The 13,779-nt window shown below is 45.2% G+C and overlaps 1 protein-coding gene across 6 annotated transcripts in view; it reads left to right on the plus strand.

Moving 5' to 3' along the window:
- Window positions 1-13,779, plus strand: part of FAM193A (family with sequence similarity 193 member A) — a 174,156-nt gene that overhangs the window by 117,578 nt on the left and 42,799 nt on the right. For 3 of the 6 annotated variants that reach the window (XM_089911406.1, XM_089911407.1, XM_089911409.1), the window contains exons 8-12: window positions 5,454-5,531; window positions 7,124-7,236; window positions 7,371-7,613; window positions 9,957-10,137; window positions 10,226-10,405. In XM_089911406.1, the coding sequence (XP_089767532.1) occupies window positions 5,454-5,531; window positions 7,124-7,236; window positions 7,371-7,613; window positions 9,957-10,137; window positions 10,226-10,405 (795 nt within the window). The remainder of the gene's footprint in view (window positions 1-5,453; window positions 5,532-7,123; window positions 7,237-7,370; window positions 7,614-9,956; window positions 10,138-10,225; window positions 10,406-13,779) is intronic. The other 3 variants (XM_022554880.2, XM_022554882.2, XM_089911408.1) reach the window with 2 other exon arrangements.

The raw sequence follows: 13,779 nt of genomic DNA on the forward strand, positions 1-13,779 counted from the left end.
ATTGATGCAGAAATCCTTAACAAAATACTAGCAAACAGAATTCAGCATATTTAAAGGATTATACACCATCATCAAGTAGGATTTATTCCTGGAATGCAAAGGTGTTTCAAGGTATGAAAATTGATTAATATAACATACCACATCAACAAGGAAAAACCACATGATCATCTCAGTTGATGCAGCAAAAGCATTTGACAAAATTCACCATCGTTCATGATTAAAAACACTCAACAAAATGGGAATAGAAGGAAACTACCTCCATATAATAAAAGCCACAAATATAATAAACCTATAGCAAACATCATCCTTAATAATGAAAGATTAAAGTCCAAAAGGGAGGGGATATCTGTATATGTATGGCTGATTCATTTTGTTGTGCAGTGGAGGCTAACACAACATTGTAAAGCAACCATACTCCAATAAAAATTAATTTTAAGAGAAATGAAAGATTAAAAGAAAGCCTTTAATCCTCTGAGATCAGGAACAAGGCAAGGATGCTTGCTTTCACCACTTCTATTCAACATAGTACTAGAAAATCTAGCCACAGCAGTTAGGCAAGAAAAAGATATAAAAGGCATTTAAATTGGAAAGGAAGAGTAAAACGGTCTCCGCAAATGATGTGATCTTATATGTAGAAAATCCTAACGACTCTGCAAAAAAGAAAAACTGTTAGAATTTAAAAACTGTAAGTGAGTTCAGCAAAGTAGCAGGATACAGAGTGCACACACAAAAATTAATTGCATTTGTACAAACAAACAGTGAACAATCTGAAAAGGAAATTATGAAAACAGTTTTATTTACAGTGGCATTGAAAAGAGTAAAATACTTAGGAATTAACTTACTCAAGGAGGTGGAGGACTTGTACAGTGAGAACTACAAAACATTGCTGAAAGAAAATAAAGAGGGCATCAATAAATGGAAGCACATTCCTGTGTTCCTGGATTGGACACCTTAATATTGTTGAAACGTCAGTAGTACCCAAAGTGGTCTACACATTCAGTGCAATCTCTATCAGACTCCCAGTGATGTTTTTTGAAGAACAGAGAAACCCACCCTAAAATTCATATGGAATCTCAAGGAACTCAGAATTGCCAGAACAGTCTTGGGGGAAAAAAGCGCAAAACTGGAGGCTCACACTTTTGATTTGAAAGCTTACTACAAAGCCACAGTGATCAAAGCGGCGTGGTATTGGCATAAAGACAGGCATACAGACCAGTGGATAACAGTAGAAAGCCCAGAAACAAACCCTTGCGTATATGGTCAGGTGATTTTTGACAAGGGTGCCAAGACCCTTCGATGGGGAAAAGACAGTCTTTTCAACAAATGGTGCTGGGAAAATTGGGTATCCACCTGCAAAAGAATGAAGTTGTACCCTTATCTAATACCATATGGAAAAGGGAACTCAAAGTGAATCAAGGACCTGCGTGGAAGACCTAAAAACGTGGAAGAACTTAAACACATTACTCTCTAAGTGAAATAGGCCAGACACACAAAAAGACATCCTCCTGTCTGATCCCACTCGCCTGAGGTCCCTAGAGTAGGCAAGTCCATAGAGACAGAGAGTAGAAGGGTGGGTGCCGGGGGCCAGGGGAGGCGGGCGGTTATTGTTTAACGGGGACTGCGTTTCACTTTTGCAAGATGAAGAGAGATGGGGATACCACTGAAATGGTTCAGATGGTTTATTTTAGGTTACACTTATTTTACAAGGAAAAAAAAAAAAAAAGCACTCTCTGTCTTTTCACAGTGGAAAGCCATCCTCTTTCATTAAAGCAACCCAAAGGTGCATTCTTATTTTCATTCACTTGTCAAGGAACTACGATGCCATTAATACCAGTTAGGGAAATCGAGCAATTTTAGTTGCATCCAGAGGGTACCAGTCATTCTAGAATCCTTGGAATGGATATCAGTCTCTTCTAATCAAGTCGCATTTTAGAAACTACATAGTAATTCAAGATTGCAAAATGTTGCACATCTGTAAAATAATTAGTATTCACAAATAAGTATGGCCATGGGGAGACAGTTGACAGCTTTGAAATCCGTTGTTCTTGTTTGCTTTTAAAGATTTATCCTTTGTTTGTTGTGTGACGCATATATAAGCCTACAGGTACCCAAATGTTCCACAAAATTAATCCCAGAGGCTGCGAAGAGAAGGTCAAAGAGGAGGTTTCTGTTGATTATATTTATCAAACAACTCTGTACTGAGCTCTGTAATAAGATAAAGAAATGATTACTTTTTCTAAAGTTTAGCTCATTTTAAATCATATTTAAAATTTGCAACAGTAATAGTTACTCACGAAAGAAAAATGTTTCTCCTGAAAACTGCAGACCCACGTTACGTAAAGGGAGAATTAGCACCAATATTGAATCTTCCCATCCAAAACTATGGCATATATCTCCTTTTTCAGGTTGTCTTTTATAGCCTATATTATGGTCTTATAGTTTGTACATTTCTTACTGAATTTATATGTAGGTGTTTCACAGTCTTAGGGACTCTCACGAGTGGCATCTTAGATGGTGGAATACATTTTCTAAGGAGTTATTGCTGGTCCTTATAGGCGAGCTGAGTTCTGCTTTGTGTCCAGTCATCCCACCGTGTCATCATCTCTCAAATAGTTCTGGAATTGATCGCTTTGAGTTTTCTAGGAGACCATGACATCGTTTACAGATAATAATAGTTTTGTCTTATCCTCTTTATTAGCATTTGAACTTTGTGTTTTGTTTTTTCACTTCAGCTAGAATCTTCAAAGCGTCATGAGTAAGAGTGTTACTAGCAGCAGCATCCTTGTTCAGTTCTTGGCTTTTGTGGAACACTTTGGAGGTTTCACATTAAGTCTGATGCTTGCCATACAAATTTTTGATACTTTTTAGCAAATTAAAGAGCCCTTCCCTGGTGGCGCAGTGGTTAAGTATCTGCCTGCCAATGCAGGGGACACAGGTTCGAGCCCCAGTCTGGGAAGATCCCACATGCCGCGGAGTAACTAAGCCCGTGCGCCACAACTACTGAGCCTGCGTTCTAGAGCCCACGCGCCACAACTGCTGAGCCCGTGTGCCACAACTACTGAAGCCCGTGCGTCTAGAGCCCGTGCTGTGCAACAAGAGAAGCCGCCGCAATGAGAAGTCTGCGCACTGCAACGAAGAGTAGCCCCCGCTCGCTGTAACTAGGAAAGCCTGTGTGCAGCAATGAAGACCCAACACAGCTAAAAATAAATTAATTAATTAAAAAAAAATTTTTTTTAAAGCAGGAATAGACATTAAATTTGTATGTTTTTTCTCTTTTTACGTGTTTTTGTATGAATTAGATTAGGCTTCCTAATTTTGAGACATCCTTGTGTTCCTGGAATTAAACCCTACTAGATTATAATATATTATTCTTTAATCCATTATTAGGTATTTTATTTAGGATTTTTATATCTGTATTCTGAGGTATTACTGAGTTTTCATCTTTGAGGTCTTGTTTGTTTTGTATAAAGGATAATTATGCTAATCTCATAGGATGAATTGAGAACTTTCCATGTTTTTCCAGTTTTTAGGAATAGTTCAACTTTCCTAATCTACAAAGGGTTTGCATAGATACCCCACCATGAAACTCTGGGGCCTGGTTCATTTTTGCAGGGGAAGGAACAAGGACTCAGTATCTTTTACTGCCTTTTCAGTAAACATTGTGTTCATGAACCTACTTGGGGTTTTCTACTTCTTAAGTGCGTTTACAGATTGATACTTGCCTGGGAAATTATCCGCATCATTCATGTAAAGGGCGGGCTTAAGCTTGTGCTTATGGGACAGCTGATGAAAACGGGTGCATGACGGCTACAGGAGAGCTCCCCTGCCTCTAACTGCGCACTGTAATGAGAGCACTCGCTCCCCTAAAAGGAGGCCGGCCAGTGCCCCTGGCGTCCCAGCTGTGCCCACAGCCTGCCCTCTGAGCTGTCCAGCGTCGAGAGAGGCCAGAAGCCTAGACTGTTAGGCGAAATCTCAAAGGGTTTTTCATGTTGGCTCAGCTTGTAAAACACGTTGTGCAGGGCCAACAAGGTAGCCGCGAGCCACCTGTTGGCAGCTGTTCTTTATATATGGAAGGCATGAATTGTACAGGTGTTTTCTCTTGTGGTTTTAGAAAATCTTTGTATGTGTCCGTGTCCCTTCTCACTCCCGCTATTTTTGCTGTTCCTTTTCTTCCCTTGTTCGGCCCGGGAGGAAGTTCAGAGAACCAACTTTTGGGTTTATTGATCACATTTACTTCTTGGTTTTCCGAATTTCAGCTTTTACCTTTAATTCCTTATTAGTTGATTTCTTGTTTCATTTTGTTTGGGCTTCTTACATTGAACGCATACTTTTCAGGCTTTTGTTGTTGTTGTTCTCTCATAAATGCCACTAAACTGTACATTTTCTTCTACATCTTGGGCTCATCTTATAAAATTTGATTTGTGGGGCTTTCCTTGTCAGCTATTTCTAAACAGACTGTAATTTCAACTTTGGTTTCTTCTCAAATACTTTTAAACTATTAAAAAATTTTAAGTGCATGAATTTGATTTTATTAAGTTACTCTTGTTTTATTTTGGAGGGTTTAATGGGCAGTTTTTTGTTTGTGTGTTTTAATTTGAAGATGTAATAGGCTGTTTATTAGGTGGTTCCTGTGTCGAGCAGCATTCTGTCCAGCAGCTGGGAGCGCTGCCAGTTGTGGTGTGTCCTTCCCTGTAGGACTGAATATACGCCCTCTTCCGTTTTTTTTTTTTCTTCTAATAATTTTGAAGATATGTATCCCATATCCTTTCAGTGGTTAATTTACAAGAATACATTTATATAAACACCAAGATTTAATCATTTCGTAGCCTCCTCCTTCAAATAAGGCAGTGCCTTGAGCCCATTCTTAATTCCCTATTCCCCTCAATTTCTTTTTAGTTGTGGGAAAATCTGCGTTACTCAAAATTTACTACCTTAACCGTTTCTACGTCTACAGTTCATTCATACTGAGTGCGCTCACATTGCTGTGACCGTCACCGCTGTTCAGCTCCAGAACTCTCTCATCTTCACAAGCTGAAGCTCGTGCTTAAACAGCGGCCCCCGCCCCCTCCCTCCGCAGCCCCTGGTGCCTGCTGTGGCACTCAGGGCGACCTCCCCAGGGCTCACACTTCACGTGCAGGGCCCCTCGTGGTTGTTCAGTGAACTGTGACTGTCCACTCACCGTATTGACAGATCCACCTCTGATACGTTAATTTCTCTTTAAAACCTGAACTCCTCGCTGTGTTTTTCATGCAAGAAAAGTATTTGCGATGATTTTGAGCGAGTCACGTGAGGCGCTGAGATCGAGTATAAGGTAGCGTTTCTGTAGTGCTGCGGCTTCTGTCCGCAGACGCGGTCTCTTGTATGTATCGTTTTAAAAGTCTCCCCTTGAAAATGTCCGGGGTAGCTCTTGCTGGTACTAAGACTTTTTGTTTTTTACATCCCCCATGAATTAGATGACAATGAAAACCAAACAGCGCATGCTAACAGAAGACTGGGAGCTTTTTAAACAAAGGCGATTCATGGAAGAGCAGGTGAGGCTGGGGGCCGGAGGGGCGGTTCACAGGAATGGGAATTGCTCCCTGCGGGTGGACGGCTCCAAAAGACCGGCGCTTCAACACCACACTGCATGTTCTGCTCACTGTGCGTGGCAGTGGTGTAAACTGGTTTTCCTTCCGACTTCCTTCTCTCCTGTATCCCTCAGGGGACACCCGCGTTTACAGAGCCACCCGCTCGGGCCACAGCCACCCGGGAGTCCCCACGGACTCCTCCTAGGCGGGTGGCGTGTCCCCGGTTTACTCACCAGGGTGCATACAGTGAAGTCGCAGGGCTGATACTTGGTGCGCGCCACGTGTGCCAGGGGCCATGCCTTCGCCGTGGCTGCTGGCGGCCCCGGCGCACCCCTTCCTCCAGCGGCTCTTCCCCCCACCCCTCTGCCTGCCGCTTTGGCAGAACTCCCGGGGGCTGCGGTGTGGTGGTCTCAGGGCATTGGGCTTCACTGGGAAACTTGCTTCCCGTGCATGTGCTGGCTTCTCTCCCAGTTAGTCTCCCTTGCTGGGTGTGCTCCCTTGGCCTTCCCTAGGTGTCGGTGGCCCCAGCCTCGCCCGCACCCGTGGTCTCCTCTGGGCGCCACAGGTAGACAGAGGGCAGCCGTGCTCCGCTCGCTTACCTGTGTGGCTTCTGTCCTGTCCCATGGCTCTCCTGGCCACCACCCATCCCATTGCCCAAGCCGGGCCACAGGCTCCTTCTCTAAAATCCAGAGGCTCGCCCGCTCCAGTGGAAGTTGAGGTGCCGCTTCCTAGGTGGTTCCCGGGTCCCCCCTCCTCCATGCTCCACTGGCGTCCTCTCCAGCTGGCCTTCCTCACTGCTGCGTTCCTTCCCACCCGCCCACTGCAGCCTTTTGTGCTGACTGTCCAGCTTCCATCGTGCCTCATAAGCGTCTGTGCAACTCGTGGGCGCTGGGTGCCACGGCTCTGTGTGCACAGGCCTGATGGCGGTGAGGCTGTTCCCCGAGACGCACTCCTGCTCAGCCCAGGCCCAGCAGCCGCCGAGGGTCTCGTGAGGGGATGCCCAGCTCAGTGCTCTTCGCTGGCCCGGACGCCCTCCTTGCCTCTGACGGGATTACCAGCACTGCACCTGGGCCTTGCTGAGGCTTGGCACCTGCCGAGCAGCTTCCCCACCCCTCCAGCATGCTGAGCAGATCTCCCGGGTCACCTTCTACGTCACGGTCTTCAAATTTGGTTTCTTGCCTGTCCCCTCTTCCAGAATCTAAGCTCCTTGAGGGCAGTGATTATCTCTACGTTCCTGGTACCTAGCAAGTACAAAGCCCATGGCAGATTCAGGGTAAAGGCTGGGTGTCTGCTGTGAGGGGTGCTGCAGCGTGTTTGCTGGTGAGGAAGCCTATTAGGGGTTACTGGTCCCTGGCCTGTGTCAGGGCCTCTCCCAGCCTCACGGCTGTGTGCCTCACACCTCTGCGGCCCCTTTTCCTGGCCCTGCCCCACCTTAGGAAGCTGTGGTCATTGGTTCTGAGTGTGACACACACTACCACAATTACTGGAAAATATAAGCTGTGTCACGGGGCGGCGCGTCTTACAAAACTAACCCGTTGTCTCGTGGTTTCCTGCAGTTGACGAACAAGAAGGCCGTCGCTGGCGAGAACAGCTTCACGGACACCATGAGGCACGTGCTGTCGTCACGACTGAGCATGCCCGACTGCCCCAACTGCAACTACAGGAGGAGGTGAGCCTGCGTGTGCGCGCAGCGGGCCTGCGGGACCCTCGCTGACCCCACAGAGGGCCGGCACCGACCTCTGAAGAGCACGGTCTGCCCTTCTCTGTTGGCTGTCTCGGTAACTGTCCTTAATTCCCAATCAGATGTGCTTGCGATGACTGCAGCCTCTCACACATCCTCACTTGTGGTATCATGGACCCCCCCGTCACTGGCGACATCCACATTCACCAGCTACCACTCCAGGTGGACTCTGCTCCCGACTATCTCTCTGAGATGCGCCCACCTAGCGTGTCATCAGCAAGCTCAGGGTCAGGTTCCAGCTCTCCCATTACAGTTCAGCAACATCCCAGACTCATCCTCACAGACAATGGCTCTGCACCAACTTTGTAAGTCGTGACTTTGTCATAAGGTTTCAGAAATTTAACTAATCCAGTGATGAGAAATAGAGACAGTAATGTCTGCAGAAGTATGGATAGCATTATAGTGCTTTTCAAGAAAAAGGACCCTTCATTTTTTTAAACAGCTTTTAAAACATGGAATCAGTAAGCCCAAACTTTGACACTGTTTCATGACCTGCCTAAAAGAAGGTGAATGAATAACTGCAGTGAGGCAAACAAACACATGCTGGTCTGCAGGGAAGTGTTTCCCATCGCCGGCCTGGCCCGCGCTCACTGAATCACGGGTGGCCAGCCCGCTGCTCATTCCGCCTCATCGTCAGCCCAGCATCCATGCTTGTTCCATGTCTTGCTAAGAACTCAGATGATCACTTTAGCAAGCGACTGAAAGGTTCTGTTCTCCGTGTTCCCACATTACCTAGAAGGATGTTTTGTACAAGCGAGGTGGCTGTGCAGCTGTCGCCAGTTCACAGGGAGGGGAGTGGGCCCATGTTTCTTTGGACTTGTGGCCGTGTCTCGTGTTGAGGCTACCTGCTCTAGCTTCTGGACAGGCTGCACGCGGGTATATGTTTTAAGAAATAAAACATGCCCTCTGCATGTCACAGTGTGTGTGGGTGCCGGGAGCCCTGTGGAGGTGACCGGCCCCCCCGCCATGGCTCCCAGTGGAGGGATGGTGCCCCACATTTCTCAGACTTCTCGCTTCCCCCGTCTGGATTTCGCACGGTGACTCTGAGGCTTTCCTTCGGAGTCTTTCAATTCTCAATATGGATTTGGTCTCAAATACAGAATAATAGTAAAGGGATTGGCCTGAACACCGTGACTCCTTTCACTGAACTCAAGGTGCTTCATAGCTGTAGAAGCCCTGTGCTCTCGGAGCCGGTGCAGAGTGTTGAGGGCTTCACAGCTAGCTGCCAGCTAGCTCATCACAGGAGCATCCCGCAGTTCAGCGTGTGCAGTCGAATAAGAACTTCCATTGGAAGAGTTTGCCCAGCTCCTGTGTCCTGGCAGCTGGCGCCAGCCGTGGTCTCCCATGCTGCGTTGAGTGGCGGAGCCGGGGCCGTGTGCGGATGCTCTGGGCCTCTGGCCGCCAGCACCTTGTGATCCGTGTCTTCCCGGTAGACACTCTGTGATCCGAGGAGCTCCATGTGGCCGCTGGTTCGTGTTGTCTCTCGTGGTGCCGCTTCTAAGTTGGTGAAATAGAAGCGTGGCGGTTTAGTCGCTGGGCTGCAGTGCTGTCTGGACTTCACGGGTTCTGGGGTCGCCTCCATTGCATGGAGCACGTGGTTTAGTTCCTTCATCTCTGCACCTTGGCTTCCTCCTCTGGGTCGTGGTGATGCTAACACCTCGGGAGCAGGTGTGGGTGCAGCCCAGGGCAAAGCCTGCTGTTACCTCAGGTGCAGTGGGACCCCAGGAGGCCTGCTGGGCACTGTCCGTGCTTGCTGTGATGAGCTCCGGATGATAGCACGTTGTAGTCTATTGACTCTTGTTTTCCTAAAAGTGGAAAAGAACCTGAGTTTGGCAATTCTGGACACTCTTCCCTAAAGCCAAAAGGTCTCCAGTTCTTAGGCTTGTTCCTTCTGGAGGCCATTGAGTGTTGAGGCTCAAGGCAGACGCGGTGGCATGTTTACGTGGACCCGTGGGGTGTCCATTTACAGTCATGCCTTGAACCATGCACACTGAGCCAGGAGCTCTGCGCCAGCTCTTTTCATGTACCAGAAAGTCATACATCTTAAGTGGTCTTCATAGGCTCTAGCCTTGAAGTCTTCTTACTTTTTTTTGGTAGATATTCCATTTGCCCATCGCTTGGATGTCTTGCTAAAGCTGGTAATTAAGATTATGACTGGACTTGGCCACAGCTGGCCTTGTAGTGAAAAATCTTGTAGTATTTTGTCACATAAGTGCCTTTAATGTTTTGTTGAGCTGGCTGTGTCTGAAATTTTGGCGGTTATAAAAACAAACGGTAAAGACCTGCGGTTGTTCTCCGTACCCCTTTAATTAGAATCAAAAATTGTGTCTGCTTGGAAATGGCAGAGAGAACAGTTGTACACCAGGGCACTTCAACTTGAATAGATGTGCAACATCAATTAATCTGATTAAATTTTGTGGTTTCCTTAATGTTTCTCCTTCTGGAGTCTTGTTTTCCGTTCTTCCAAAGAGCACAAATGGTAATCTTCCAGGCGTTTCCTCGTGCGTTCAGGTTACGAGGAGATGCTGAGGGGCATGCGTGGCACTCAGCGCAGCACTCCTGTGAACGAGCGTGGTGTCTGCTTGGCGGGTGGTGCGTTCACTGTGCTTGTGGAGAGCGGCCTCCTGGTGACGTCTCTGCTTTCTCAGTTGTAGTGACGATGAAGATGTTGCGCCCTTGTCAGCTAAGTTTGCTGATATTTATCCGCTGAGTAACTATGACGATGCCGAGGTGGTGGCCAGCATGAATGGAATCCACGGCGAACTGAACGGTGGCGGGGAAAACATGGCCCTGAAGGACGAGGTATGGGCATGCGTCTTCATAGTGACAGTAAGTGACATCAGACGGTGTCTGGTGTGTCAGTTGCCTCCATTCTTCTGTTTCAAAAAGTGTAAATTACAAAGGGTTGTTTTTAAAGTCCCCTCAGGTAAGCAGTACCAGCAGTAGTTCTTCAGAGGCTGATGACGAGGAGGCAGACGGTGAAAGTAGTGGGGAGCCCCCGGGAGCCCCGAAGGAAGACACAGCTCTAGGAGACGGGAGCCCTGGGAAGGAGGAAAGTAAAGTGGACAGTCCACCCCCGTCTTACTCAACTCAGCAGGTATGATTTTATTTTTTCGAACTTTGTTTTGCCAGAGGTCTCTTTTCTGCCTCTGGTTTCTCTAAACATGAGCGTTATTGAACACAGAATTATTTTATTTCGAAAAACTTCTGAAGATTAGGCCTGGAGAGAGTCGAGGCATACTTGCAAATAAGCAGACGTGACTCGCACCCTCACTTCAGTCCTGTTCCTCTTTCCTGAATCTGTGATCAATGTCATCTTGACTCTGCGGCACCGCACAGTGGCTCCAGATATTTAAGTGTTGGGGAGGTTTTCTTGTCTGGGAAGCAAGGGAAGGGCTTTTTTTTAATAAAATGAAACAGTGGAATGTTAAAATTTCAGAAAAGGTTGGTTTTGTAAGGGAGCTTTTCTATCCTGATAGGTATCTGTTTTTCTGTTAACCAAAGGTGCGGGTACCTTACCAGACTGTTATTTTTTCTTAGAGACTCAGAGTTTTATAATAGGCACTCAAGCAGTTTTTAAATGAAAGAAAGAACAAATGAAGGTCCAGGCTGATTAAAACCATTTTAGTAGGTGGTGTAAATCTGCAGGAAAGGACACCAGAAGGTGTTACTACCCTGAGAAGTCTCGCTCCCACCTCCTTCCTCATCTACCGGCTGCAGCGCCTGCTCACCCCCAGCCCCTAGTCCCAATGCGTAACCAGTTTTACCTATTTAAAACTAGGTCCTTCCAGTGTTTATTTATGCAAATACAAATATTCTTTGCCTTTTCATGAAAAAGGCTTATACTAATGCACACTCTGTTCTCTTCCCTGCCTAGCAGTGTGTCCTGACCAGCTTCACCTGTACAGAGCGCACTTCCTCTTGCTCCGCTGCTGGTCTCTTTGTATTCCATTGTGTGGACGTGTCATAGTTTCATTTTGTTTTTCTTTTTAGTCCCTGCTGACGGACACTTGTGTTTGCTTCCGTTTGTTTCCCCATCATAAACTATTCAGTGAGTAACCTTACATATCTGACATTTTATACGTAGGCAGTTCTGTCCCTAGGAGCGGTCACCAGGAGTGGCTTTACCGGGTCAGAGCGTGGTGCCCTCCCCTCCCCCTGGAAGAGTTTTGAACTCTTGCCAGTCTGGTAGATGAGAAATGGTAACCCCGTGAGGTTTCAGTTTTCATTCCATTTTCTGTGGGCAAAGGTGAGCACATTCTGTCATATGTTTAGGGGCCGTTTGGGTTGCATTTCCTTCTCTGTCTTGTTTTTGAGTTTAATAATTCTTTGTGGGGACTTCCCTGGTGGTCCATTGGCTAAGACTCCACACTCCCAATGCAGGGGGCCCGGGTTCGATCCCTGGTCGGGGAACTAGATCCTGCATGCCTCAACTAAGTGTCCACACACTGCAACTAAAGATCCCGCATACTGAAACGAAGATCCTGTGTGCCACAACTAAGACCCAGCACCTCCAAATAAATAAATATTAAAAGAAAAAAAAAAAGAGTTCTTTATATATTGGTATATATTGGTACAAGTCATTTATCGAGTATGTGATCTACAAATATTTTCTTTTGGTCTGTGGTATGTCTTAGTATTTTTATGGTGTTTTTTGAAAAGCAGAAGTTATTAATTTTGATGCATTCCAGTTTATAAATTTTTTCTTTTATGAATCATGCTTTTGAAGTCATATCCAAGAAAATTTTACCTAATACAAAACTCTCGTTTCCTCTATAATATTTATAATTTTAGCTCTTACTTAGGTCTGTGGTCCATTTGATTCAGTTTTGCTTATGGTCTGAGGTTAGGGTCCAAATTCACCTTTTTGCATATTTGGGTATCCAGTTGTCCCAGTACCATTTGATGAAAGGGCCATCCTTTCCCCTGTTGAATTGCATTGGCTGTTTATTGCAAATCAATTGACTATAAATGTATGGGTTAATGTCTTTACTCAGGATCCTGTTCATTTGATCTCTGCGTCCTTAAACCCATACTCTACTTGACTATTGCTTTATTGTAAGTTTGGAAATCGGGTAGGATCTGCCCTGCAGCTTGGTGGGCCGTTTTCAAAATTGTTTAGCCTTTTCAAAGTCTAAATGCATTCAAAATCTATGTGCATTTCCATATACATTTTATTTTTTGTTTTATTTATTATTATTATTATTATTATTATTATTTGCCATACTGCATGGCTTTGTGGGATCTTAGTTCCCCGACCAGGGATTGAACCTGGGCCACCACAGTGAAAGCGCCGAGTCCTAACCACTGAACCACCAGGGAATTCCCCGTATACATTTTAGGAACAATTTGTTACCTTCTCCAAAAAGACCTGCTTGGATTTTGATAGAGGTTGCATTGAATTCTTGAATATTTGATAGAATTCATCAGCAAACTTCTCTGGGCCTAATCTTTTATTTGTGGGATGATAAGGATCAATTTTGGGAAAATACAGTCAACAAAATTGAATCTGTCAGTCAGTGACCATGCTGCTTCCATTTATTTAGGTCATCTTTAATTTCTCTCAGCAGTTTTTAAAAATTTCTAGTCTGTGGTTCTCAAACATGTTTCTTAAGTTTATTCTTAAGTATTACATGTCTTTTGATTCTATAGTAAAGGTGTTTTCTAATTTCGATTTTCAATTGACTGTTGGTAATATATAGAAATACAATAGATTCTTATATATTGATCTTGAATTCTGCAGCTTTGCTAATAAACTTGTTTTAGAAGGGTTGAAGTTTTGTGGTTTTGGGGTTTTTTGGGTTTTTTTTTTTTTGGTAGATTACTTTGGACTTGATACATGCAAGATCATGTTGTCTGTGAATAAACAGTTTTACTTCTTCCTTTCCAATCTGGATTCTTTTAATTCCCTACTCTTGCCTTATTGAGCTAGCTAGAACCTCCAGTACAGTGTTGAATAGAAGTGGTGCAAAGCAGATGTCTTTGCTTATTCCCAGTCTTAGGGGGAAAGCATTCAGTCTTTGACCAGTAAAGTATGATGCTAGCTGTAGGTTTTTCATAGATGTCCTTTGTCAAGTTGAGGAAATTCTGTTCTACTCCTAGTTTCTTGGGAGTTTTATCATGAACATGCTTTGGGTTTTTCAGATGCCTTCTCTGCATCTGTTGAGATGTCCCTGTGGTTTTCATCCTTTATTCTGTTACCGTGGTGTATCTCATCAAGTGATTTTCGTATATTAAACCAACCTTGTGTTCCTGGGATAAATTCCACTTGCTCATGGCATGTAGTCCCTTTTTCATATGTTGCTTGATTGGTTATTTTGTTAGGGTTTTTGCATCTGTGCTAATAAAAGATACTGGTCTATAGTTGTCCATCCTTATGATGTCTTTGTCTGGCTTTGGTATCAGGGTGATACCTGCCTGCCTCATAGAATGAGTTGGGAATTGTTTGTTCTGCATATATTTTCTGAAGGA

The sequence above is a fragment of the Delphinapterus leucas genome, chromosome 5, assembly GCF_059928025.1.
Source record: "Delphinapterus leucas isolate spDelLeu-1000000601 "Yukka" chromosome 5, BTC_Dleu_Yukka2, whole genome shotgun sequence".
Taxonomy (NCBI): Eukaryota; Metazoa; Chordata; class Mammalia; order Artiodactyla; family Monodontidae; genus Delphinapterus; species Delphinapterus leucas.